General features: G+C 40.8%; 1 protein-coding gene across 6 annotated transcripts; it reads right to left on the bottom strand.

Annotated features, from left to right (window-relative positions):
* Positions 1 to 1,002: 1,002 nt before the first annotated feature.
* LGMN (legumain) lies at positions 1,003 to 26,075 on the bottom strand. Of its 6 annotated transcripts, none has more exons than XM_051620298.1 (16): positions 25,986 to 26,046; positions 21,221 to 21,290; positions 20,475 to 20,589; positions 19,872 to 20,052; positions 13,568 to 13,665; positions 12,574 to 12,655; positions 11,974 to 12,059; positions 9,293 to 9,368; positions 8,766 to 8,828; positions 7,785 to 7,851; positions 6,006 to 6,124; positions 5,237 to 5,326; positions 4,408 to 4,605; positions 3,641 to 3,811; positions 2,539 to 2,606; positions 1,003 to 1,759 (listed from the first exon to the last, which is right to left on the bottom strand). In XM_051620298.1, the coding sequence occupies exons 4-16, from the start codon at positions 20,007 to 20,009 to the stop codon at positions 1,720 to 1,722; spliced, it is 1,296 nt and encodes a 431-aa protein (XP_051476258.1). In that variant the 5' UTR covers positions 20,010 to 20,052; positions 20,475 to 20,589; positions 21,221 to 21,290; positions 25,986 to 26,046; the 3' UTR covers positions 1,003 to 1,719. The 6 variants fall into 6 exon arrangements, with proteins under 6 accessions (XP_051476258.1, XP_051476260.1, XP_051476259.1 ...); XM_051620300.1 differs by lacking the exon at positions 25,986 to 26,046 and adding an exon at positions 22,342 to 24,646; XM_051620299.1 differs by lacking the exon at positions 21,221 to 21,290 and having other exon boundaries at positions 25,986 to 26,074.
* Positions 26,076 to 26,326: the final 251 nt, after the last annotated feature.

Raw genomic sequence — 26,326 nt, forward strand, 5'->3', positions numbered from 1 at the left:
TGAAGGCTGCAGGTTTTTTATTCTGCAGGGCTGTTCCCTGAGTGACTACAAAGGAAGTAGGTCTCTGGATACAAACTGGAAATTCAATGGGCTTTGAAGGAGTAATTTTTCCTGTACTTTCATAGATGACTGGGGGCTTTTGGTACACGCTTTTGTGAAAGTGGCCAGCCTGTCTCAAAGCTGTCCTGTGTGGCCAGCCCTTCCTCCTGCATCAGGGGAACACCTGCAACACATTCAGGTGCTCAAGAATTTCATACTGCCTTGTTTTTAGAGTTCTGCTAAAAAGCCTCCAGCTTTCCAGCTGAAAAGAAACAAAAAGCAACTCAAAAGCAGCACAGATCTGAACTTTCAACAACTCCCTAGGAGCAAACTTTCATTTCTTAATTCAGTAAAGCATAATTCCACATAGTTCTACCTTTTCCCATCCATTCTGACAGTAGCTGTACTCTAGAATTTCTCTCCCACTCACTCAGCAGACATCTGAAAGCATTAATGCCCTGGCTTACTCTGGCTCTTCTTGAAATAAAAGTAGTTTCAGTTACACCCTCTATGACCCCTCTGTCCTAACTGGCACAACCCAGAACTCTTCTCATCCTGGAGATAATGGTTTCATTTTTGCTAAAGTTCATCCTTTGGCAAAGGTAATTTTGTATATTTTAACACACTTCAAAAAGAACCCTGAAGTATTTCTGTATCCAGTCTCCAAATGAAAAAGATATGGTCAACCAGGAACTATTTTGAATCAGCTTATAACTTCTAATTTTCCTCCTGCTTATCATTTAATGAGTCATCTCAAATGTGATCTTGGGCTTTTGATTTTTTTGTTGTTGCTTTTGGATTGGGGTTTTGGGGTTTGTTTTCATTCTTACTGGTTTGGGGAATTTTGAGACTACCCATCTTATAAAAAGCTTACAGGGGATAGATTAACTTTTAATGTAATATAAAATTAATTAGCTCACATTTGTTTAAGACAGATGTCTTACACAGTAGCACCCTGGAGGCTGATGAAACTGTCACCTTTATTTTTATTCACAGGCAATTCCTGTACTCTGACTTCCCACAGGTTTGTGCGTATACACATTTAATTATAGCATAGTGGTGCTAAATTTACAGCATTAGATATTTGTGTTTTTCTTTGGGAAACAGTGCTTTCTACACACAGAGACTGTTACTGTTCACAGTTTTACTGTGCTGTTCATGTCTGATAGTTCTTGAATGCTACTAATTTGTTTCAACTTTTAAGGAGTTAAAGCTTAAAGAACAAGCTTTGGTTTCTTCACTCCTTAACCAATCTGCAAATTAGTCATTGTAATAGACTTTTTTCAAAAAGCTGATACTTAACAATACTATAGAAACACCTTCCAGAATTAATGACTCAATGTTTACATTTAGCACAGATTTAGCAATCACTGGTAGGTGGCTTTTAGTGTTCATCCAGAGAGTCTTAAGAGCACTGCGCTTTGAAACAGATCATCCATCTTGAAAGCTCCAGGTGGTTCACCAAAATGCATCTGTCAAACCATCAGGCTGTCAGCAGGTGGGGATGCAGGGGAGAGCACTGCCAAGTGCTGTGCTGCTCATGGTCAGGAGCCTCAGCTCCAGCACAGCTCCAATACAGTGGTTGACTCTCTTGATGTTACATGCATGTAAAGTCTGGATTATTACAGTTACAAAAAGTTATCAGTTGTAGTAAGGGTTACATTAAGACTGCTGTTTCAATCAATACCCACGGCACACTTGATCCATGGCCAGGTGTATTCTGCAACAGAGGACAATAATAAGAAAATTTCCAGGTGCTCTGCTCTCAAACTATTTCCTGAACTGACTGTAGCAGGATGCCACCAGGAGTGGGAGCAGCAGGTCTTCACCTTCTGCACTGCATGTGAACACTGTCTGAACTACTAGTTCACCCTCCCATTCACTACCCCTCTGCTTTCCCCTCTGTCTCACATCACACAGAGGCTAGGATCCCATTCTCTACCACAAACTCCCAAGACAGAATTTCAACACCATGCCCCCCTTGCCCTTACCTCACCACAGTAAGGATCACCCTGGACCATTATTTTCCTGCTTTCCCACCACATCCTCACAGATGAAGGCCCTAGCACCATATTCCCTTCCCTCATCAGAACCCAGCAATGCTGTGATGTTCTGAGCCAGAAGCTGAGGGCATAGAGAAGGAAATACAGCAGTTCCCAACCTTGCTTCAGCACAAGATCATACTGGAGTTACAGGGCAACACCCTTGTCCTGTAAAATGCACCAGCCATGCCATTTTATGTTATGCAGCACAGTGGGATCCTCCAACTGGCTGTATCTTCCCCTGAGGGCCTTCAACAAGGAAATTAAAGGGTTACTGGGGAACTGGATCATTGTAAGTGGGAGGGAACTAGTAATTATGTGTTTTCCAAAATTAGCATTCATAACTTAAGAGTCAGAACTTTACAGAGCAGGACATGTGAGAAGCTTTGTAGTATTGGGCTCCATCTACCTCTTAGCTTCTGCCTCTCTAGCACAGTGTAACTGGGAACGTAATTACCTGTCAATGGGGTATCCTCCTTCACAGACATTGACCAAGGCATACAGCTGTCTCAGTGCATACTCATACTGAAATAAACATTGTTAATCATTTCAATGATGAAGAGCAGGTATTGTTTATCCAAACTAAATTGTGGAAGCAATGTAGAGATGCTATTAACATTCAAGGTGGTTATTTGCTCATCTTGATATAGGCTAAATGGATCTTTCTTCTGTGAACTTCATTAGGTGACTTCAGCTGTTGTTGCACACTGCCCCCTTAGGCAAGGCTCACCTATCCAATCAATTTCATTCGAAAAAAACCCACAAAAATAAAAACAAAAACACTAAAGAGGAACTGAAAGTTGAACACAGCAATGTGGCCTCCTAATAGCCTAGTTGATTAGAAGCTCCAATTGAATGACTGCATCTGCTTTCCATTTGTATATAGCACTTAAATCTTAGCTAACTGCCAGATAATCCCATTACTTTCTACTAAAATAAATCCATTTGCTGTTGACTCATCCTATCACACACTATTTCCTGCTTAGGTTATCTTGCCTGTCATCAGGACAGGGTTTTCTGGAATAGGACCTCTCATTCTTGTCTAAACAATGCTTAGCACAACAGGATTTGGTCCTCAACTGGGATTCCAGGAAGAGCAGACAGTAATAAAACTCCTGAACTAAGAAGTGGCCCTCAGGAATTCATCAAGACAATGGGAGTAGCAGCTAGGCTATGGAAAGGAAGTCTGCAACACACAATCATAATATAGAAATCTGAATGAAAGGATTATGAATTTGCTGTGGTGCTGCTGTGTTTGTTTTGCTAGTAGAGATGCTTCAAGCCAAAATACAAGGTAACTTTTACTGGCACTTCTCAGAAGGCAGCTGATGAACAGGCAGCACTAACTAGTAAAAATTAGGGAATACTTTTGGATTTTAGTAGCCTTCTTGCCACATGTAGTGGAAGTGGCTTCCTGCTTCCAAAACGTTGCTTGCCTTTATCCAAAACTAAGCTGCAAGACTGCTCCCAGGTTAGCTTTTTAATAAAAGCTGACTTTGCAGACTACTGTGCTTGTTTTACTGGCACATGTATCAGGTGGTATTTAATGCTTCACTTACCAAGAACAAGTGCCAGTTGAAGCAACGAGCTTTGAAGTAGTTCACTGCTGACTGGTAGCAGTCATAATTGCTGATGGTCAATCTGTCTGACAGAATTTGGTCAGTCCGTTCTTTTGATCCTGTTACTAAGGTGATGATCTTCCGTATGGATTCTTGGATAAATTCTTTCACCTGCACATAAAACAACAAGAACTTAAAACATGATTTTTGTAAACCTAATTTGAAGACTTTGAATGAAATTTTTCTTCAAATCTCAACTTTTGGGTTCTTTTAAGGAATCCAGTTTTGCCATTTATTCTTAGCATGCTGTCTTTTGAACTTGTCTCTTAACACACAAATGAGATCTAGGGAGACAGAACATAGAACTCCTGGCATCCAAAAATCACTCACTACCCTTCTAGTGTTCTGCCAGACAAAAGACAACACCAAGGTTGGCTACCATTATTGAAGGAGCTATTTGGTTTGGGAAACTTCAGCTCTACTGAGACAAGTTTCTCTAATACCAAAGAATAACTGCTACCAACAAGAACCCCTATGGATGCAGATGAGGAATTTCCTAGCAATAAAAGCTGTGAGATTACTTTTAAATTTGTTTACATTTGCCAAGATAACTACTGAATATGCCTTGCAGAACAGAACCCTGAATTTTAAAGGAATAGTAAACCTCCAAATACAAGTTAGTTTCAATTTGCAAAACTGGAAGCAATCTCATTGGCGTCAGGGGTATTCTGCCATTTTGTGTAATGGAAAATCTTTTTTTTGCTTACTTCCAGGTGTGTCTTTATCTCTGCAGCAATCTTCTTAGCCTCATGAATGTTATTGGTAGCCATCAGCTTTCGTTTCATGATTGCAAGAGGCACATCAGGACTGGGTGTCAGGTCATAGTGTTCTACAGGTGGCAGAGAAATTGGGACAGCTTTCTTACCCAATCCCTGAAACTGCATCACTTTCATGGAGGAGATGCTCTGAAGGTTAGAAAGTAACAAATAGAAACTGTCAGTCACTCCACTAGGTTGTCTTTACTTTCCCATGCATACCTAACTAAACTTGCTTTACCGGAGAAAATAAAGATCATAGGGTTGTGTGTGTGTGCCTGTGCCTGTTGGGCTGCCAAAAATCAAGGAACTTTTATTTCCAAAACTCAGAGAGCAAAAAGTCTATCAGGTTAAGTAACCTGAATTTTTTTTCCCCACAAATTTTTAATGTGTGCTTCTATTAACACATTGAATAACAGGACCATTACAAATGATGTATCATCTCTCAGCTCTTTCCATTCAAGGGATCAATACTACTTCATTAATATGATCTCCCTGGAAGTGTTAAATGCTCTCCTCATACTGAAGTGAAGTGTTAAATCACTAGCAGAGCCTGGAGAACAACTCATGTCCTGACTCCTGGGCAAGGCTGTATTTCCTTTAGCATCAGGGCCATCATCTCTTAAACACAAAGTGTTTTTTTGAGATGAGCAGTTTCATTTTCTAAATCAACGCTGCCAATTTACAGTAATATTTTTATTTTTATTTTTGAAGGGATGAAAGTATAAGTCACAAAAGGTTTTAAGATATATCTGACCAGGAGGCCCACTCAAACACATACCCTGTTTCCATACTGCATCACATGGCTGGTGTTGGTGCGTTTCTTCACCAGCTGAAATTGCTTGTGGAGTGTTTCTTTTCTTAGATCCTCCTGCATGAAGAAACTTCCATGTAGTCAGATACTTAAACTCAGCTATTCTAAAAATGCAAGGAAACCTGGAAAAGGTCTTAGCTGCCAGTACGTAGAATGAAGTACAGGGCAAAAGCTATACAACCTTTGAAACACATAAAAGTAAAAACTGAAAGAAGATTTGACAGCATATTCTCAAACTGCTTTTGGTGATCCAATGTCCCATCAAATGGGAAGAAGGGAGTGGGTTAGCATACAAATGCTAGCAGATTTGCTTCATGAATACTGTTTGCTATTATGCTACAAGCAGGCTAGCCACAGTTCAGTATTTAAGGATGCCTGAAGCAGAGGTACAACTCACTTAACTGCCCAATTTGTTTAACAAATTTGGCAATAATTTCTAAAATTAGCATATCAAGATTATGTGAATTTGAAACTAGAAGTTAAGCAGTTTCTAATCTTATAAATAACAGAAGACAGTGTTTCTGAATGTTAGTTTCAGAAATAAATTTAGTAGCCCAAACAAATACAGATTACATATAAATCTGAGTAGTGGATTAATACTTCTACCAACTCCATTTGTTGATTTTAGTCTCATATAAAACCAAAGAATTTCACAAATCCTGTAAATCAGCTCTTTTTAAAAACCTATTTTTTTTCCATGCATGGAAATGAAGAAACCTCCCTCTAAATATCTTACCATATCTGAATCTTCCATCCAATTCACACTGTACCAGTCCCCAAGATAAGTCTGCCTTTCTTCATCATAGTAACATGCATAAGATGACTCTCTGGGATTGGCAGCTGTTGTTGCATAAACTGTGAAACAAAGTAATTTTTAATTTTTAATTTTTATTTTGTTAGGCCCCCCCCATGATTTAGCACCTTGCTGCATGTGATGTTATCTCCCTAAGTGTTTTGGCTTTCACTCATTTACTTCTAAATAGCAGGAAAGCAAGAAGCCTGTTAATCATTCAGTCAGCCTCAGTGCTGTTCTAAGAACTCCTTTCTTGCTACCAAACATGTGCTCTGGGGTGTTTAGAAAAGAATATGCACTTCTGAGGGAAAAGTCTACTCTAGAAAAAACTGCTGAGAACACTGCACTGACAAACATCTACACAGTAATTTTCTTTATTACAATAATGGACTTTTTCCCAAACTTAGAGTAAATCCCATGTATCATCTTTTCTTCCAGAAAATGCAACATTCTTAGTAATATCCTTTCTTGGATAACACACTACACTGACAGAAAAGTAAAACAAACCTCTGCAACATCTGCCCCAAGCACAGTGTTCCCAGTAAGTTACCTCTAACACAACAGACATACTGTAAACACATCTTTACAGGTATTACTGAGACAAAAGCTGTTTTGGCTGTTTGCCAAACTTAACTCATAGCATACTTGTGTAACTGAAGGAAAGTCCACGTTTCAAAATGAAAGTGTTAGGTCACTTTTACAGAGCTACAGCATCATTTTCTACTCAGTGTACCTGAAGTTCAAAAGCAAAAAAAACCCCTCTTATATCTTGTCTTTATAAAGTGCAAGTGCTGTTCTTACCATCCATTATAGCACTAAGTAGACAGGCTGTGTGGCTCACCATTGAAGGCTGCCCAAGACAGCTTTGGAGTGTACTACATAAATCATCAATTTTCTGCCTTTGTAAGTCTGTGGCAGAGCTGGTGGTAAAACCAGAGCTTTTAGATGGAAAATTTCTAATAGAAAAAGTGAAAAATGCTGATTCACTACTAAGCATTTATTTTGAACAAGTGTCAATATGAAACATTGTGTGTACTTTCTGTAAATCCTTTGCAGGGCTGTAAGAAGCCCTGGTGGGTGACAGACAACATAATGCAGGGCTAAAAACCAGGAAGCCACGGAAAGGCACATAGCTGGTCAACCCTGGAATCACAACTTCAGAACTACAAGCCAGAGGACCCAAGCTCCCTGCCACAGAGCAGCAGTTTGAAAAGGTTGTGTGATTCCTCACATCCTACTCAAGACTAAGCTCACAGCTCTGCAGCAGGAAGCTTAGAAACCCTGAAAAATCTTGAGTTCCACTTCCTGGGGTATTGTGCAAATGAGCATGGCAAAATTGCCTGTCTAGAATGTCTACCAAGTGCCTTTGTCACTCTGAAACTGATGGCAGAAACTTGACACCTGCTGTTAGCAGTGCTGAGGCTGTCAAATGTCAGTAAAACTTAACTGCTACCAGTCAAGGGTAACCACATAGTTCCTGAAAAGAAAATACTTTTTCAGCTTCTCATTTGTAAGAAACTGAAAGCCCTGATAAGTCTTTATAATATTACATTAACTCCTAACAAGAACCTCCTGTAAATGGAAAATATTATTTTCTCTAACACTTCTGCTTCCCTGCTAAAACTGTAATATGTCTTGAACATATCCTTGACAGAGTAACTTGTTAATGTAAATGTTGCAACTTGTCACAGGCAGGACCTAACAAGTTAACTGATTGCTCACCATTTATATTATCAGGCAAATGATTCATCATAGATCCAGACTCGCAGGCTTCAATGTAAAACACCATCTATAAAATAAATCAGAAACCTTAAGCATTTCCATAAGGAGAAGGAGAAAAGTCCTTCAGTGCTTTTCATCTGTAGCTAGCTGGCCTGTACTGCTATCCCTGAAACAAAAAGTATCCACAAGGCTACAAAATAAAACACAAAAGCAAATAGTTAATTTTTCCTTTTTGGAAACTAAATCTATGTGGAAAGGGGAAACAATCACAATTAAAAGATGCTAAGAGTCTCTATAGAATCCACAGGGATTTACTGACTAACAAAACACAGCACAAATTAGAGTCCTTCTTTTGGCACAGCAGTGTATGATTCCTGAATGTACTATTTCTGAAACGAAGAGCCAGCCCCTATTGGTTCCATGTACATAGGAACCAATGTGTTCCTAAATACAGCAAATCATAGTGGACAGGTTGCCACAGAAAGTTGTTTTAAAAAGGCAAGCCACTAAAATATTCCAAATATTAGGTTTTCTGCTTGAAGTTACTTGTGATGAAACAAATGCACAGAATTTTCTGGCAGGAAGCATCTCTCAAATAACATTAGTAACTATAAGAGAAACATGAGGTATAGACAAGCTTCCGGTACTAACAGTGCAGTTTGAAGTGAACAAAGTACAGGAAGAACAGGTCAGGTATTGAGGGTGTTGGCAGTTACAGATGTTGTTTCTCCACCTTTGGTCAGAATATATACTGTATCAAAAGGCAGTACACTGTCTCAACACTGACTGCAAATAGACAGTAAACTGAAAGGGGAAAAAGAAAATTGAGAGGATCAATCCTTGTAAGTGCAAAATTCTAATCCAAATTTCATTGAATGGCAGTATCTTCCTCCTCCTTTAAATGACCCTGAAAATGAAGATAAATCTCTCTTCCATGCCAGCTGCTCTTTTAATCTCAGAACTTCTGATATGCTTGCTTACCTTCCGGTATTTTCTGTGACGATACATGTACCAAATAGTCTTATTCAAGTCCTTGACATGAAGCTGTAAAATAAGAAGGCTTGTATCAAAACCACTTATGTTCAATAGACACGTGATTCACTTAATAGGAACAACATGAATGTTAACTGTTTCCTATTAAATACATACAGTACTCTGCCTTTCTGAAATACAATATTCTAGCATTTACCACTCCAGAAAATATGAGCAATGGTCCCAGATGTATAGTACATCAGAAAGCCGGGTCATACCGTTGTGAAGTAGTTTGCTTGGACCACCAAAGTTCAACAAAATATTAAATGACAGAACTTAATTTCAATTTGAATGCTTCATATTCAAACTGGAACAAATCCAGACTAGGGTGATGAGGAGAACACTGCTCCTTTTCTGCCTACTCCCTCAATATGGCAGCATAACGAGTATTTGTATTTTAGATATACTACTTGTTATTTTAGCATGTCACTACAAGAATGCTTTATGGAAACAAAGTAACCTTCAAAAATGCTTACATCATCATCAGGAAAAGCCAGAAGTCCTGGAGCTCCATGGTCAGTGAAATAAACAAAGACATGATCCTTGGGGCCACTGTAATGAAAAAATTGCAAACAAATTCTTTCTAACCAGTCCAACTTAATCTTCATTACAACAATCATCTGCTTCTCAATGCCAAGACATGTCAATATTTGAAAGTAATACAGCCAAAGCACCTCCTTCTCCTAGTATTTTTTCCTCCTAAAGCACACTGCTTTGGGTGCTTGTGTGAGGAGATGAATGTCTGCAAAAAGGAAGGAAAATAGGAATAAAGTCTAGTCCCTCAAGCATGGGGAATACAGCAATTACACTTCACATTTCAAACTGTAAAATGAATGCTGGTTAGGGAGGGGCTGGTATGTTAAGTATGGCGGGAACACAATTGGTTTTTTTACTGTTTATCTGAAGAATTTGTTATACTGTGGACGTTTGTAGCAGTTTGGTAAAAGGAATGTTTTTATAACTAAGTTATACTGAGGCACCAATAATACAGGGATAAACCACAAAAAGTTCTTTGATAAGATCCCTGTTGTTATCTGTGTGGCCATACTTAGCCAAATCAGCCTCAGCCTACATCTCCATGAAGAACTGATGTGCATGCAAACCCACCTGACAGGCTAGATTGGCATTTGCACTGAATGGCTCTGCAGTGGGTTGAGCACCGCATGCTCACAGGCATGGATTCCCTACCATCTCTGTAGTCCATTGTCTGCCATAGGTTTTTATTGCACTCTAAAGCAAATAGATCACCTTTGGGTGATAGGTCTTGCACTAACAACCATACCTGCAAAGGGATTTTGCTTTTAAACTCTGTTCAGCGATGATTAAAGACAAAATGATGTGAACAGATTGGAAGGAGACTCCAAGCACTCCTCTATTGCTCCGTATCAGTGGTCCACAATCTGTATGTGCTCTTGCTCTTTCCTGACTGCAGAGAGGTACAACTGCAGCAGCTCAAGGGGACACTGTCCAGCCTTTGCCTGGCCAATAAGCTGCTGGTTAGGGAATAAAGTGGAAGCAATCTACAAGTCTTTTGGACAGAGGATAATGAGTTCCTGTCCGACTCAATAGCAGAAGTCAGGCCAATTATAAATTCATACAACAGAGTCTAACAAAGAAGGCTTAAGTGTTATTTTTCTGGCTCCCACACTTGACGCTAAGAGCAAAAAATTTGATTCAGGTGAAATGTAAATAACTAAGACTTTATGTGGGTCCAAGCTGTCTCTCCTGAGTAGCTAAGAGTCTTTAGTCCTCTGCACAGGCAATCCCTTATTTAATTTATAACATCAAGCTTTCACAGGTGAGGTATGTTCTCAAGTGCTTTTTTTTTCCAAACAAAAAGTGCTTTAGAGTTACCTCTTGACTCATTTCAGCTACTAGAAGAGAACAATCTAATAACTGTGCAGCAGTTTAGTAACCTTTTGCCTGTATGACTTGCACATAGCATTTTCTAAACTTCATTATGAAAAGCTGAGATAAAGTGCTGAGAGCAATAGCTTATCCAAATACTGTTGTGCTCCTTCATTTCTACTCTTCCCAATGCCAGTGCATGATTATTCTGTTCTGTTCCATTGCTTTGTCTCTAAAATTAAACTGTCAGATGACAATAGACACTTAACACATTTTTTTTCTTTAACTAGGTTATTGCTTCCAAATGGTCACATTTAAATTCTTAAAAGGTTTGACAAGAAATACATGTTGTATTTTTCTATGTGTAGTAACTCTTGAACTGCAGTACTGAGTCAGAAACATATCACACCTCAGAAAATAGGCATCATATAATAAATCATACTTTCAACATGTCAAACTCTGTAAAAGCGAGATAAATAAATGACAGGCATCTTTCCAAGAGGCCTTCTAATTAGGCCCTCACATTTATTGCTTTTATTCTTGAATCACCTAAATTGCATGAGGTTTTGTAAACTACCTCCACTAATCATAGATCTTACATTCTACTTAGCCAGTCTACAATTTATTATTGTTCATGTACTAGAATGCTGACAAACTTAATCATTTGTGCAACTTAGTTTACAAATACCCAAAGCACAATACATCAATTACCAGGGTAATTGCATATACAACTTCTTCAATCACAAAGATTTTTTTGCATTAAACTACAATCCCATTTCATTACATTAAAAGCCTCAATAACCTTACACCTGACAAAAAGACCATGGCTAGGATTAGGCATGCAATTCTTTCAGCTGATGACCTGTTTAAACTACCTCTGTCCCTCTGCCACTGATTGCTAAGTCTCACCACTTCAGCTGACTGATACAACTGCTCATGTACATTAAGCCAAGCCTCAGCAAGCCCTTTCTAGGTCTCTCCAAACCTTAATAAACTCTTGTTGAATAGCCAGTCTTGCAAAAGACAATAGTCTAAATAACAAATACCTTAATACAGTTGACACTATCCTCTAGAGACTTCATAACTTAATCTATACTGGACCCCATACCAGACAAATATCAGCAGGTGCTTCTTGGTATTGGACAGTTTAAGAAACCAGAACCATTGTATTTCTAGTGTGAATGACCTGGAATTACCATCAATAGTCTTGCCAAGTTCACAAGTTGCTTTAATTTATCCTTGTTTTGTTGAAATCAGTGCCAATGCACAATTACACATGAAACTATTTTCTAAATTAAGCTTCTCTTACCTTTTCAATACTTTTCCTGATCCCACCCCCTTCATCGCCTCTGCATCTCCTCTGAGAATAGCAAGGAAATTCTTTGGAGTAACATCCTAAGGATTTAAGAGGATTACAGTTAAATCTGATCATACAAACAAAAAAATCTTCATTTAGAAAGTTGGCTTCTGAAAGTCAGAATCCATGCATGGATGACAAGTTTAGCTGGCCATCCTTTCCAATCTATCATTATATCATGTACTAGCCACTGATGTCTCAGATCCTGAATCATGAAATCAGCATGTAGTGGGAGTACTATTCTGATTTTAATGAAACAATTAGTCTCACACAGCTATTTTTCAGATTGAGTTAAAAAATTTATGAATGCAAGACTTTTCCTCCTTTTATTTCATGTGCCAACACAGAAACAGTGTAAGTTCATTTTTATGACCACTGCTTCACTTCAAATAATCTGTTGTTTACATTCATATTATGAACACCAAAATTTATGCCAAAGCATGCAGGTGAGTAAGATGGAAGCTTCGTACTATGTACATTTTGGAGTGTAAGCTACAGGCTGGACACCAGCTAATGCTGAATCTTCCCTGGGAAATGGTGTTTCATTCTTACCGCCTTTGTATAATCCTTGGGCACTCCAGCATACACATCTGAGCCATTAGGTCTATTGATGACAATGCCTTTTGTTGGATTTCTGAAAGTTAAATGGAACATAAACACAAATGAGTCATGTGCCACTCAATGACCACAGAAAAACTAGGAAACTATTTAAACTGTCCTGACTGGCCAGCCTGCCTGAGAAAGCACACAGGTACCTTCCACCACACATTGTTAAAGTGATCTCAGAATATAAAGTCCTTTCCAATTCTGTCAGTTACACCTGCTTGCCTCAGGTGTCCTTACCCTCAGAGCACCTTCTAGTACCCCACCTCAGATCATGTTGCTTAATCTGAAGCTAGATGGGTGGTCTCTTATACCACCATCACTCTACTTTCAGTCTTGCCTTTAGTCTCCTTTATTCTTTGCTCCCAGTGGTGCTTTGCATGAGAAGTCTGATGTCTGCTGAAGTTCTGTCAGAATTAAAGGCTGCATAACTGGACTGTTGCAGATAGAAAGCAATTACATGCTCTGGACAGTCACCAGAATGGGACATGTACACCAAGCAATTACATGCTCTGGACAGTCACCAGAATGGGACATGTACACCTTTTTGCTGAATGTATGTTCTGGGAATAAATCTGATAATGTCCTTTCAAAATACTCATGCAAGTCATACCCAGAGCTTCCCTACGTTTGTGGGTTTAGGCTATTTATCTGCTGTGAACTGTTCTTAGCCTGAGAGTTAATATCACTTACTCTCATAATGATGAAGCTCTCAAGTCTTCAGTGCCACAGCTGATACTAAGTTGTGGAGTAAGGCTTAGAAAGCTCATTAGCACATTTCAAAGGTGAATTATTGTGCTGATGGACAAAACATCTCTATGCATATCAGAGATGCTTTTGAAGGCTTTTCTTACAAAACTACTATAAACTCAAAATAGATTGGAGAGTACAGCATATTTGCTATAACCATATAGCATGTGACTAGTGCATGTTCATCACTTACTCATCATTATCAGCAATGTCATCATACATCATGACAATGATCTGTTCATCTGGAATTCCATTTCGGTGTACAATCTGGTATGCGTGGCACACATCTGCCTGAAATTAAGCAGATTTTCATTACTAGCTTTAATAGAGATTTTACATTTGAGAACAGAAGAAATATAGATTTGCAGGCCTAAGAGCAGGCTATTGTCCAAAAGAAACTGCATTTAAATATAAAGGGTAGCTAGAGGGCTGAAATGCACAGGTTAAACAAAAATGCAATGCTTCTCTCTGACTAGAAGTAGGTGCATTAATAAATGAGACTATGATTAACAGCTCTCTCTCACTTACCTATTTTGATTTAGTTAAACAGAAGCCAGAAGTTACTTTAGGCTTGGTAGAGATAACAAAACTTAAAAGGTTCTGTGACAAAATCTAAATGAAAACACAGACAAATCCAAAGTGTGCTAAGCAGAAGTATAAGAGAGTTGGATTTCCACCAATTTCAATCAGTTCTGCACCAAGCCTGCATGACTAAGCATCGAAGACTGTCCTTGGCTTAATCAAGTATGGCTTAATCTCATCTCTGCAAAGGTTGTATTAAATTTTGTTTTACTAGATACAAATTTTAGTCAAGGATAATATCCTTTTTAAAATACGCATTTCTTACATAGCAATACTGAAGCAACATCAGGGCAAGAAAACAGAGTTCAGTAGAAAACAGAACGCAGGATTTCTATTCAGGGTCTTTTCCTGGCTTGTACACGATACAAATAAGCAGATTCTTTACAGAAAGATCTTCCCATGGCACAGAAGTAACACTACTCAAAGTCATTCTACAGTAAATGCAAACCTCTATCAGAATGATAAATTCTTAGTAACCCCATCCCAAACAAGGCTGTTTTTAGACTTGCAGTCTGTGAATGACCTAATGGGATACCAACAATCATTCCTAAACTCCAGAACTACAACCTGTCACATGCTAGGAAAGCTGTGCAGATTTAATTGAAGAAGTCTCTTCTAACAAATGCATACTCCAAATACAGCCAAGAAGCAAGCTTTAAAGCTTACACTGGTTGAACTGATCCAATTTGCTAATTTGTGAACCACACTGAAGTAGTTTAAGTGGACCTATGTAAGCTCAGATGACTGAGGAGTAGTAGTGATTTTTGACTACTGTAACTTAAAGGACACTGTAAAATCCTGTCACTTCCCTGGTCTTCTAAGCCTAGCTGAAGCTGAAAAGAGAGTAACCATGCAAAATCCTGGGAAGGGTAAGGCACAGCAAAATATTTTCACACAACTAACCTTGAATTTAAGTTGTCCTACTACACCCATCAGCCTATGTTCTCTTCCACCTGTCCCAGACTATCTCCACTGTTTATAGTTTCCCATTTCCTTGTATGGCATTATACCAGCTGCTGCCTCAACAAGTCAAAAGGTAGAGGTTAACGAGAGTTAAAGGCATCACATATAATAGGGATCGGCAGAGCACAGGTTTGACTGAGCAAGTATTTGGTTTTCAGAAGCAACCCAAGCAAAAAAGTAGAACACTAACCGAAGCACCTCTGCACTGATTGATAATTAGATCATAGATCCCCTCTCACCCTCATGAATTAATATACTTGTGTTATGCTCACAGGAACAGCATAGGCTGGAAACACAAGGAAATGCTTAGGCATACTATAGTGGCATAGTAACAACTTACTCAACCAACAAGTGTCTCTGCTCCTATAGACATGTGGCTGGCCAGTAGAGACTTCAGAGGTGTTTTTAATACCAAAGTAGCAAAAATTAGTTAAACTTTGTAAATGCATAATATCCACTTTTTTGTCTCCTCTCCTTTCTTCCAGCTCATTGGCTTGCTCACTGTGTCCTGCCTTACTTCAAAAACAGTAGACACTGGTGGTAAATTTAATGGGAACTATACCAGCTGGTAGCATAATTGTATCACCAACACAGGCTGAAGTAGCAAAGCTACATTTTGCTGCTAAAACTCCATTGGCTGAATTAGGACAGTTCTAAGTAAACGGCTGGGTTGTTGTTTTTGTTTTGTTTTGTTGTGTTTTTTTTTTAATTGAGGTAGATGACCTGACGGGCCGCCTCTGATGTTGGTCATACATTGTACATGTAAAAAACACAACAAGCTCTATAAAACCACAACTGGAAAAGTGCTGCAAGAGCACAGAGGTGTATGTGAATCTAGAATATTTCCTGTTGATGTGTAACAGCCTCTCAAGTACTGCTATTTGAGCATTGTTTCTTCCAGAAATATTTCTGGCATAGCAGTACATGGAAACCACCCTAAAAGAGACAGCTAATATTGCTCCTTGTCTCTCATTGGTTTTATTCTTGTTGGTTTAGTATGTGAAATTAACACTATGAATATGTAGTGGATTAATCATCACTAAATGCAAACCATGCTTCTGTGGCCATGATTTGGTATGAGGAGCAGCTGCCCTGCACAGTACAGAAGCTGCACAGCTACTGCACAACTGTCCTCACATGCCAGCTCCAAAATGGATGCTCTTAATGGCATGCTTCAGACCTTTTTTTCCCCCAGCTTACTCTAAATCTGTGTCTACATCAGCAAATAATTCCCAGATTTTGAAAGCATGGGGATCAGAGGTGGAATTCCCCTCTTCTCCTAGGATGGGCATTTTGGGTGAACCTTTACAAGTAAAACAACAACATCCCAACTTTTCTAAGCCATATAGCTGTTTCCACATTTGAGTGACATAGTTTTCAAGAAGACTGTTTGGGGCAGGGACTTTTCAAAAAATCAGATCATTTTATGACACATGCATGCATAAGTAGTACCTTAAGGGGAAAGCTTGGACTTCCGTGAAATTGGTTACTTCTGGTCTTATGATTGTTAGGCTCATGGCTAAAAAACATGTGTAATGAACATTGCAAAGTGACACTGACACCATTCCCATTGCAAATATACTGAAATGCCACTGCCTAAAAACCAATAACCTCTAATATATAAGGATAGTGAAACAGTAGACCTGAAATGCCAGCCATGCTTCACTCCCTTGACTAAGTATACATCAGTGAATCAGCCAAAAAACAGTAACTGTATCAAGAACTTAGGAACAGCTTCTCTCTAACTTATGGAAATTTTGGAAGCACAGTGATGAAATACTAATTGGAGCCAAGTAGCCAAGGCATTCTTAATGCCTGTTACCTGCAAGACTGGAGAATTTAGCAAATTTAGTCCTGGACTGAGATACCACACTGGTTGACAGTGTCCAAAGCCCTGAGTAAATGCAGTCCCTGGCTCATAAAACTCAGAGTGTAAAACTAAAACCAACTGGAAACAGACCCATATGTAAATGAAAATGTTTTTGTTCTCAGCACTTTAATTTTGCCAGACTTCAGCTACTTTTCTCAAGTATGTACTCCATCTTTAGTAAGGTTGTTTCATATCAGGCTTTTCCATTGACTATACCTTTTGAGGATCCAGAAAGTATCCAGAAAGTCTCTTTCTTTCTGATGTGTTTGTGAAGCCAGCTTTAGGTTTGAGTCAGCTGGTACTATGATCTTCCAGGAGATGCAGAAGTATATATACAACATTTTGTTTCTCTTAAGGAGAACTAGTTTTTTAGCTCACTCTCTGTATCTACCAGCAGTATTTAGTGCTGTATTTTCTCAAGTATGTCACTAAGCTTTCCAGAGATGTATCATTTAGCTCTATGCACAGAAGAGAACTGAGCCGCTGTCCCAGGGAATGGGAGGAGTACTCTTAATGTTCAGTTGCATTTAGGGAAAAGCAGCCAGTCTAGTACTAAAACACCTGTTATAGAGAAGTCAGAATAAGTGCTGAGGAGCAGAAAGGAGCATGACGATAATCCTTCCATAAACCAAGCAGCAACTTTAATCAAAACCACTAAGATATGGGTAAAAACACCAAAGAACTGAGAAGCCACAAGCATAAAACAATATACTACCTAGCTTTGCAATGACAGTAAGCCTATCACATTGGGCTATACAGTCCGATTCAAAACAATTTATTTTAGGAACTTGACAAGTTTAAGTGTGTAAGACAAATTTAAACCATCCTAGTTAGGAAAAGACCCAGTTCAGCCAATACAGAGGAAGTGCATGCCTGCAAAGTGTGAATCTCACTCATAGATAAGCGCAAATGTTGGTTTTCTCCTTATCTTGTTGACATTTGAGGTTTGCACCACTGATAGTGGATCCCAACTACTGACAGCTGAATTACAAGTCTTAGGAGGAGTTTCAGATTCCTTGAGGTTACAGGTACAGACTCCATGCTTACATGGTCTGCACAGTCTTTACAAACTTAAGTGAATTAGAGGAGAACATTTTATTCTGCAGTTTCTCCACTGAAAAGCAAATAATTACACAGATCCGCACTCCTGGAGCGCCGTTTTGCTTTCTGACAGTACAGGCAATATTCTATTAAAAAATAACATATTTCTGCATGTGTTCACCATGGAATGACTTCCATGATGGATTGCATACAGAACTCTAAGGCCAAGTCCTATTCCCGGTTCCACTGCAAGGCTCACTGACATAAAAGTTAAGTCTATGCTTGGGCAATCACAGAAAAGGAATTATCATGGGGCACAGCTTCAGAAGTGCAGGGTTTAAAGAATGAATGTTGCTATATTAACTCCTCCTAGAGTGGAAGGGAGCCAGTGAGACTGGTTATACAGCAATAGCAACAACTAGAACACAACTCAATAATTATATTTACACACCCAAGGGCAGGCAGTGATCAAATACATTAGTATTCTCATAATTGTTTTCCAATTTCAACTTAAGATATTTTTAAATATTTATTTTGAAATAGGAATAGTTTATATTAAGGTTTAATATTTGAACAATGGTTATCAGGCAACAGCCACAGTGCAAGGAGCTGGCAACATTCCTAAAACCTGTTTGTCAAAGTGTTGAGCTTGCATTTGCCAGTAACAGGTTCTTCAGATGCCACAACGTTGTCAACCTGGTTCACTCAGTATTAAGCTCACTGTGCTGAAAGTTAAAACTGATTGTAAGCTGAGGGGGAGGAGAAACAAACATAAATCCCAGCATGCTCCACACACAGAAGGCTCGTTTCTTCCTCGATCAACACAAATAGAGAGGACAAAGCCTCTCTAGCTTTTACAGACAGTTGCATTAAAAATAATAAATACTTGAAAAATTTGTGTTCAGCAAATCAGCTTTATACAAGTATCCGGTACATTTAATAATAGTTATCTTTTAAAATGCTAGTTTCAGACACTAGGGTTCCAATCTCTGTACAAGTTCACCTTAACCAACAGTAGTCCTGTTCACTGTTTTCCTAACATTTAGAAATATACAAATGTACACATAAATCGGAATTAAATGGACTGTATTCTCCAGGAAAGAAAGAGGTAGCTCCACGTTTAGAGCAGAGATTGAAATAAAGTGCAGATTAATCTAAGTGATTGCCCAAGAATTTCCCACAGGGAAAAACTGCCATAGTCTCCTGGCTGCTGCTGCTAAGTCTTGAACTTAATCAGTTAAGTCACTTGGATTTAATCCTGACCATTCTGACACTTAGTCCACAATTTCACAACACACTGACTTTGACAATGCTGTCAAACTCAAGAGTTCCTGCTCCCTTTTCTCCTATTTCTGCTATTCATTCTGATCCCTGCACGCCAGTGCAGTGAAGATACCCTTCTTGTGCCAACACAACTCTGCAGCCATGCTGCTGAACAGTCAGCAAACTGATGCAGGTTAAAAGGAAGCCCCTTCTGCACGCCCTCCACCCCAGAAAAACATATGCTGCATTTGCAGCCTTTGCAGATTTTTTTTTTTTTAAGTGAGAGAAGGGAGCTTTTTCATAACACGAGAAAAACTAATGGAAAGAAACATGCATTTGTCTCAAAATGAGGTTTAATTCAAGATCTCATTTGTTCACCTGCAAGTTGGGGTCAGATCCTCTAGCCTAGTAACAGAATATTTAACCTAAATGACACAGCCCTCCCAGGATGCAGAAGCATGGTTACTGCTCCTCCTGCTAATGACAGCTTTTCAAAAGATGAAAGACTAGACAAAATTGTACAAAAGTACAAATAGCAAAAAGAGCAGGAGAGAATTGTTGGGGTGAGAATGACAAGAATTAAGACTGGGTTGTGAATCAATCTTGCTGCTGCTCATTTGAAAGCTGCACACACTCCTGCAAGTCTAGAAGTAGCAGCACTTGCCCAAATGACAGAAGGACTGGACTAGCCTAAGCAACTTTCATCTCCCAACAACTCCCACAGCAGTCATTTTCTGGAGCATGGCCAGCATCAGCATGAGGCACAAGTGGTCCTTACCTGGTGTCGATAGTTGTACCAGCCATTCGAACCTGCCACAATCACCACCCAGTGCTTGCCTCCATCTTCAGGTTCTTCCATGGGAAATGTGCTGATGCCCAGAGCACAGCACAGCAGCACAATTGCTTTCACTATCATCTCTTCGCTTTATTTACTCCACAGGTGTGAGGGGAGAAAATTCCTAATGAAGAAGTTTGAGAGAAGTAGATCAGAGGACATCAGTCAAAACCAAATGTAGAACAGATACTAATACCACAACTAGAAGCTTTTCTTGCTCCTGAGATTGGTAGGGTTTTTTTTGGTTTTGTGTGTTTGCCAGACCATACAACCCACAGTACAATTTCTAGTCATATCTTCCTTTAGTTCCAAAACTGCTGCTAGTTGTAAGAATTTTCTGTCAGCTTTCAAATCTGACTGAAACCAATTCTGAAAAGGACAACCAAGTCTTTCAGCTCCCTCTGGTTGGTTGGTTCTGTAAGAGCTGGTAATGAATAAGCCTCAAATACACAGCAAGCCTCACTATCAAGTATTTCACAGATAAAACTAAAACTTTTTCAGATTAATACTAGTCTCTGCTTATTTAGTTCACTGGTTTCCACTCACCGACAATTAACCTGTTATTACTAAGTCAAATCCCAGGTGATGCAGGCACAAGGATGCATGGACAAGGAGAACTGCTTGGTAGTTGGAAGGTCAGTGTCACAAAAGCTCTCTGTGCCTGCAAAGCCAGAGAAGGTGGAGTGAGGCTGTGCCACTGTTCTGCACAAGATGCAGCCCTAACTGCTGGTGTTGGGGGAAGTGCAGACTGTGAGAGCCTCATGCTATTTATGCAACCTGTTACGCTAGCTGAGAGCAAATGTGAGCCAGTACCACATGAAAGAGTAGCATGTTCGTCTCTTTTGCAGAATGGTTAAGTGTTTGCACAAGGTGCACAGCAAAAGAATCAGGCCTGAGCCTGTGGACGTCAAAATCTCAAATTCAGAAAAGCAGAGCCAGAGAGGAGGTTTGAGGCCATGCAGAAACTGCTCTTTCTGCTTTCTTGAGAGGATTAAAAGTAGTGCCCCCACTAGTGAGCTTCCCGAGCACCTTGATCTTCTGATAAAGTGCTTGCTCTAAAAACCATCTGGTCACATCTAATCAAAGGTTCACTTTTGATGTTTTTGAGTTTTGTTGTCATTTTGGTTTGGGTTTGGTGCTGGGTTTTGGGATTGGTTGGTTGTTTTGGGGGGTCAGGCTATGTATATTTGTCACAATCTTAGGTCTGATGCATCCAACATGTATCTCAAAGCAAATTTCTCTGACGAATTGCATGCTCTTGGCACATGCACGGAGATTACACATTTCCTTACGTGCTGACAGATGGGATTTTACACTGGCCTTCTTCAAGAAGAGAGATTCCAGAGGTTGATCACTGCTGCTCTGTAAGAGGTGGAGTAGTCTACTTGAGCTTGATTTTCTCTTAAATAAAAGCTGGAAACTCCCAAGCCACACAAGACAGTCACAAGGCACAATGTCAAAGCTACCACTAAACCAAACACCTGAGTGGTATCTAAGTCAGCTTCAGTTCCTCAAGGCCAAAACCATCTGTCTGCAGCCACTCGAATGAGACTGAAACAGAAGGAGCCAGCTTATCTCCAAAGCAGCTATGTACAGTAAAGACCACTAACTTAACATGAAGTACAGGTTGTTTCAAGACTGGGTCTACTGGTCACCAATATTAAGTCCTGCAGGCAGTAGTATGAAAAATATATATATTTGGAAGTAGGTGGGCGTTTTATTGGCACTAGTACAAGAAGTCATGTTTGCATATCCACTCCCACATAAGAGCTATTACTACACAGAAAACCTCTAGAACAGAGTAGAAAATACAGAACCCAATGTCAAGAGCTATGACACTGCTTCTTCCAAAAACTCAGTTGAATCTGTGAAACTTATCTTTCAGGAATAAACCACTCCTGTCACTGCCTGCAAGCATGAGATTTGGGAGCAAGAATACATACATAATGTATCAATTTAGGATTTGTTGAAGAATTAGCTACTTCAACAGTTAAGAATATATGAAGGAACAAACAGAATTTTTATGCAGTGTCATAGACAATTATAATTTCTCATGTTGAGCTGGAAATGTAAATTCTTGTCATTGTTGTCACCAGTAACAGATGGTTTTGTACGGCAACTCTGCCTTGTCTATCTTGTCACTTCTTCTGATGATTAAGTGAAATAACAGAAATTACTGTGGTAAAGATAAAACATCCACAAAACTGCTTATTCTGTTTCCTGCAGCACAGTTAAGATTCAGACCAAGTTATTTAAAACTTTGGTGAAGTGCTACAATATGCCATGGGCCAACAAGCCCATTCGTTCCCAATATTCAGTTTCAGTATATCTAACTCTACAAGTTTAAGATAAGAAAAGAAAATCTACATATTTTAGTTAAGATCTCTAAACAGATAAACTGAGTTTGACTTACTGGAGTATGGAGTGGAATTCCATGCAAAGAGATCACTCAGAGCTCAATATCTGTTTCATAAGAAGCAGCTTTTTTCCATGTTCATTAAAGCGTAACTTCTCATTTCTCCAACTAAAAACGATACTTATATTTACATGAAAAATACATGAGCTTTTTGATACATAGGTGTAGCAGGTACCAGCCACCAGCCTGCAAACAGGCCCATAACTGAAAAGCCCAGGGCTGGATAAAGAATGAAGACTTAAGCTATCAAACCCCTCAGGCAGTCACTCCATGAGAAGTTCAACAGTCTCCCATGTGGTACATGGATATCCAGATCCTCATACTTCTCACATCTGCTGAGACAAAGTGGTAAATGATGCAGAAGGCCAGAAGAAAAAAAAAAAAAACAAACAACAAACACAAACCAACAAAACAAGCACCAAGGAACATTTGCCTTGTATTAGAAAACTGCATGTTTTGTCATGGGTTATTGTATAAAAGGCAAGGGTTTTGCCTATTTTATAATTAATGACATGTAGTCCCACTTATCTGTCTTTTCCTAGACTATAATTAAATCAACTTAACAGCAAAGAGAAGGTGAAACAACCTAGATATACCACAATTAATAAATGCTCAGCTCCCTAAGGTTCTCCAAGCAGCATTTAAAATAGGTTTAACCATTAACCACATGTGCAGCAGAAACAGGTCTTTCACTGCTTGTTTCCAACAACTAAACAAACAAACCCCAAAACACCAATATTTCTTCTTCTTTTAAAGAAAGCCTTTGAGTGCTCAGGCAGGCAATTTAAAGGACTGTGGTTTGGGTTGTGTTGAATGAGTCCCTGACCTGCAGTTAAGCAGAGAAAATTGCTGTCTTCCGGTCATATTGAGAAACCAGCTCAGCTGACCAGCTTACCCCAGGTACATAAAAAGCCTTTTTCTGAAAGCAAGGAATCAAGTATCTGTCACATGTGATTCCAAATGCATGCAGAGTGAGACTGCATGGAAGAAATGAAAATTCACTACAAAATAATTTTAAACCTTTGGCTGATCCCAAAAAATATGAGATTATTGATCAGCTCTGCCTAGTCTTTCTGGTAGAAGAGTTAATTCACTTTGCTTGGGAAACCATGTGAGGAAAAAGGCACATCTTAGACACGATCTGCATCAGTTATACACACACTGAACCACACACGTACACCCACACGTAGGCTGTAGTGCAGTTTGTACAGTCAGAACTTGGTGGCTCCTCCCGGAACAATTCCACTCAGCTCTTACAAGCTGTTTTTCTCACAAGGGTACCTTGGCCACTTCCCACTACATGGCTAACAGACATTTCTAATTTGGTAAGAGAGGGATGCTTAAAAAAGACCACATGTGGAAGTTGCCAACTGCTGCTACAACCATTCTTCCGGTTAGCAGCCTGTTCCCCAAGTTCCCATCTTCCCTTTGGAAAACAGTCCACTAATCATAGAGTTGCAGAATCATAGGGGTTGGAAGAGACCTCTGAACATCATCAAGTTCAACCCCCCTGCTACAGCCGAAACACCTAAGGCAGATCACACAGGAACGCGTCCAGACGGGTCTGGAAAGTCTCCAGAGACGGAAACTCTTCAACTTCTCTGGGCAGCCTGTTCCAGTGCCCTGTGACCCTAAGAGTAACGAAGTTTTGCCTCATGTTCAGGTGGAACTTCCTTTGTTGTAGCTTGGTGCCCTTTGAGCTGATGTCAACATTTCAGTCATGAGCTCCAAATACCTCAAGCACAGCCTCTAAGCAACCATATATCCATTTTTCCTTCACCTAAAATAAATGAGTGAACAGTAATCTTCACGGAAAACAACAGCCTTAAGCTAATCAGCAATGATTCCACTTTTTTCATGGAAACCTCTACTTCTTTCCAGCTTACAACCACTAGCCTTTCAGTTCCCAGAGTCAAGTCACAATTCCGTTTCCCACACAGTGCTCGCATATTGCCTGTGATATTTAGATTCCAATTTTCACAAAACATGTGACTCACAATAGCCCTCCTTACAGGAAACTAGTCTGTAGCTCTCTGTCAGAAATATTCTGCCCATTTGCCTGCTGCTACACAAACTAAAGCACCTAAACCCGTAATTAAGACCCCGTGGAATTTGTCTGATTTTCTTCATGCACTTGTGGGATAGAAAGAAAACACCTCTCACAATGCAAACTCTGAAAAGTACATTTTGAAGGAGATTATGGTCTCCACTGCAAAATAATTCTTCACAAAGTCTACTAGTAACCATTTTATGAATCTTCTTAGTTTGATTAGAACTTGTAGTAAAATAGTTTAGTATAGCTACTGAAGATGCGTAACTCACTTTTATTGTAAAAAATAAATAAGAATATCTGTGATTATATTAACTCAGAATAGTTTTACATGGTTTTAAACAATTTAAAAGTAATGTTAAACAAATGACAAATCTGCAAACAGTATAATCAGCTTTCTCAGCAGCAGAGAGATGGCACCATTTACCAGCAGAAATAAAAAATTACAAATAACTCCTTATTCTTCCTAAGATGGTGACAACCTAATACGCCTGGCTCAGGGGTTTTTTTCCCTCCCGCACACTTCAAAAAACCCAGACTCAAGTTCAGCAGATCTTGAGGCTTCACTAAGACAGGTTCTGGTATTTACTTTCATACCAGTCTACAAAGACTCTGCAACCACCATCCGATGGCAGAAACAACAGCTACGGCAACACTGCATGAACAACTGTAACGTATTACATGGAACGATCCGGAGCAGGGAGGGATGCTGAGGGAAAAGAAGTCAGCCAAGGTCAGGCATTTCTGCTCCGCACACATGGAAGTGTCTGGAGCAGGGACAGAACGAGATTTTGGAGCAGCAAATACGCCGAAAGTCCAAGATGGCACTTTACATGTCTTTTATTATAATTTATCTTCGTATTTTTGATCCTCACTACAACGCCTGTTTTAGCCTCCCAGCACACCTGGCACAGAGCTGTCGCGTCCTAACCAGGCACCATTAGTGCTACGAACTGCGAGCAGCCCTGTACGTGCTGGTAAGGTGACCTACCACCCACAAACAGCCACCACAGGGCAGCACCCCTCAGGCATCATCAGCTCCTTGCAGGAAACCCCGAAGTTCTTACCCCACCGTATCCCCCTCACCTCAGAACAGCATTACCAGGACTGGCCTCCTCTCCCCGCGAGGCTCCTCCCGAAGGGTGAGCGCAAGCCCAGCTCCCCGGCCCGAGGAGCCCGGCCCCGGGGGGCAGCGCTGGGGACCGGCCGGGCGCCCAGCAGCCGTGCCCGCACCGCGGAGCCTGCGGGCGGACCGAGCCCCTCCCGGCGGCACGACGGGGAGGACAGAGGGAAGGTGAGGGGGGCCTCCCGCCGAGCGGCCCCGGCCCCTTCCGACAGCAGGGCCCGGCAGAGCTCTCACCAGCCGGGGCGCGGCGGGGACTCGGCAGCGCTCGGAGCGCCCCGCACCCCTCGGCTGCTCCCGGGACGCTGCCGAGGCCCCTCCGTCCTGCCCCGGGCAGCTCTGGCACCGAGGCGCAGACCGGCACCCCCTCACGGCTCCCCGCTCTCCCGCCTCCTCCCCGCCGCCGGCTGCGGTACAACCCTCCACGGACGACGTGGAGCCGACGACGCGGACCCCGCCGGCCCTTACCGCGCAGCCCGCGGAGATGTCGCCGCCGCGGCCGGTGCGACTGCGGCAGGCGCTGCGCGGGGGCAGAAGACCGCGGGCCGCGGCGGGCGGAGACCGGGCCCGGCCTATCGCGGGCGGGCGGGGGAGGCGCCGGGCACCGGCCCCACCGCACTACATACCCCAGCGAGCCCGGTGCGCCCCCTCCTTGAAGGGCCGCGAGTCCTGCGCGCAAAGCGCGCCGGGAGTTGTAGTTCCCCGGCTGCCCGGCGAGTCAGCCGGACCAGGTGCAGCTGTGGAGCGCGTCTCGCGTGGCCGGGGAGCCCGGCCGGGCTGGAGGCCGCCGGGAGCTTCCGGGCCGGTTC

Source organism: Apus apus, chromosome 5, assembly GCF_020740795.1.
Source record: "Apus apus isolate bApuApu2 chromosome 5, bApuApu2.pri.cur, whole genome shotgun sequence".
Taxonomy (NCBI): Eukaryota; Metazoa; Chordata; class Aves; order Apodiformes; family Apodidae; genus Apus; species Apus apus.